The sequence below is a fragment of the Mustela putorius genome, unplaced genomic scaffold, assembly GCF_011764305.1.
Source record: "Mustela putorius furo isolate JIRA1106 unplaced genomic scaffold, ASM1176430v1.1 tig00537295_pilon_pilon_pilon, whole genome shotgun sequence".
NCBI classification, from domain to species: Eukaryota; Metazoa; Chordata; class Mammalia; order Carnivora; family Mustelidae; genus Mustela; species Mustela putorius.
Genome location: NW_025422433.1, coordinates 433100 through 435607, shown reverse-complemented (window position 1 = coordinate 435607; position 2508 = coordinate 433100). Strand labels below are relative to the sequence as shown.

The window sequence follows — 2508 nt, the reverse complement described above, 5'->3', positions numbered from 1 at the left end:
AATACTGTGAAAAGAAAGAAAAACAAAAGGAATATGTAAAATAGTTTGTGAAAATGTGTGTGAGTCTCTGGTCCTGACTGAATTGGAATATCAGCTTTCCTCCGGACACCAGTTCTCTGGAGTTAAAAGCTGTATTTGTAGCTATTTACAATCAAGTGGACCACTAATAACTGTGCAAACGCCTATAATAATAGAATCAAAAGTCCACTTAATAAAGGAAAATCACTACCATATAGTAAATTAAGTTTTAATGGAAAAATCAAGTGCCTGGTTTGAAGGAAGTACTTATACAAGAAAATACACATCCCCAAATAAATTCTTCAGCATGGGAAACATATGTCATGGCTCAGCTCTCAGTTCATACTTCAGGAACCTGACATTTCTTGCTCACTTCCAAAATACCAAAATGGACTTGTACAAAATCTACCTTCTTACTCTCCGTAGAGATGATAAAACTATTCAACTGACTACTTGAGTTTGGACAAGGCTGTCATGATGGTATTACAGCTCGTGTTCTCCTTCTTGTGAGTCAGCTACCTCAAGAATTCCACTGCTCATAATATTTCAGGAATACCTTGCATCAGTGTCCCCGGGGCCCCATGTCACATCCACTCTATCAGACACCAAGAAACAGAAATTGATGAATTGCATTTTAACAATCTCCTCATATGATTTTTATGCAAGCATGCAAAGTTTGAAAATCATTACTTGGGAGTTTCTAAAACAAAAGATGCTTCCACTTTCCATTTAATCCTCTTTGTAACACAAGGAGATCATCATTGTCATGCTTTTATACATTGAGTTTCAGCATGGTCAGGCTATTTTTCTAAAGTCACCAGCTCCGTTTTGTAGTGTCAGGAGGGAAAGTAAGTCACCTGGTGTCATATTCCTTTTATTATTTCCCTCAGAAGATTCTGTAGCCCATCCTCTGTCAGTGGATGACACATACAGTTCTCCTAACTCTTCCTATCTTTTCTGCCACTTCTCTGCTGTAGGTGAAACAAGGTAAGGACTGGTGCAATGAACAACAGCCATCCTGGAGAGTTTATTCTACTAGGTTTCTCAGACCGTCCTTGGATGGAGCTTCCTCTCTTTGCTGTTCTTCTTATAACATACCCCATGGCCATGGTTGGAAATGTAGCCATTATTCTAGTGTCTAGGTTAGATGCCCGTCTGCACAGCCCCATGTATTTCTTCCTCACAAACCTCTCCTTCCTAGACATGTGCTACATCACAAGCATTGTCCCTCAGATGCTTTTTAACCTGGGAAGTGCTAGGAAGACAATCAGCTATATTGGCTGTGTGGTTCAGCTTTATTTCTTTCACTTAATGGGGGGCACAGAATGTCTGATTTTGGCTATCATGTCTTTTGATCGCTATGTGGCTATCTGCAAGCCTTTGCACTACACCCTCATCATGAACCCACGTGTCTGTATCCTGTTGGTATCCACTGTGTGGCTGACTGGACTCACCTTTGCTATCTCAGAGGCCACTGCTACCTTACAGTTACCACTGTGTGGCCTCAATAAATTGGATCACTTGATGTGTGAGATTCCTGTTCTGATAAAGGCTGCCTGTGGAGAAAAGGCTGCTAATGAGCTCATGCTCTCTGTGGTGTGTATTTTTATATTAGCTGTTCCTCTGTGCTTAATTCTTGCTTCCTATGCTTGTATTGGACATGCTGTATTTAAAGTTAAGTCTTCTGAGGGAAGGAGGAAGGCCTTTGGGACATGTTCCTCCCACCTCATTGTAGTTTTCTTGTTTTATGGTCCAGCCATTAGCATGTACATTCAGCCGCCCTCTTCCATCTCAAGGGACCAGCCCAAGTTCATGGCACTCTTCTATGGAGTGGTGACACCTGCACTGAACCCTTTTATCTACACCCTGAGGAATAAGGATGTAAAGGGGGCATTAGCCGACCTAGTGAGGGGCGTATTCACTTCCAAGTGATGGCTGGGAAATAAATGGAAAGTATTTAAAACTACAGTAGTTTATAGGGTTTTCTCTAATAATTCACTCCTGTGTCCTATTTCCCCAAGTTTTATGTGAGATATTCATGTGCTGCATTTGATACAGTCATGTTAGGCAACAATGATGCTTGGCTATATGCACCACTAAGCACACTATGTTTGTGAAAATGTAGTGAAAGTAGTTCTACACTGTACTCTAAAATACTAATTTTACTAAGTAATAAAATATGTAATAATACAAATTAAAATATAAACCCATTAGTTCAAACTATTCATTATAAAATAGTACTGCAACCCCACATCTGTGCACGTTGTATCATTATGTCACTTGAGAAGTATTTTTCACTGGTCTCTGTCACGGTAGCTCATGTCTCAGTGGGCAGCTGGGCTAAGCTGTGCATTCCCTGTTGGGCACCCCATCCTTCAGAACAACTGCAAGCCTTCTAAGTTTATCAATTCAATTATGGAGACACTGTTGCTTTTTTTTAACAGTTCAAAAAGATCTTTATTCTTTATTACTATTTTCTTAAGTTATATT

General features: G+C 40.0%; 1 protein-coding gene across 1 annotated transcript; it reads left to right on the top strand.

Moving 5' to 3' along the window:
• The first annotated feature begins 1020 nt into the window (after positions 1-1020).
• LOC123390244 (olfactory receptor 2B11-like) lies at positions 1021-1950 on the top strand. Its single transcript, XM_045073934.1, has one exon. It carries the CDS (start codon positions 1021-1023, stop codon positions 1948-1950), a length of 930 nt encoding a protein of 309 aa, XP_044929869.1.
• Positions 1951-2508: the final 558 nt, after the last annotated feature.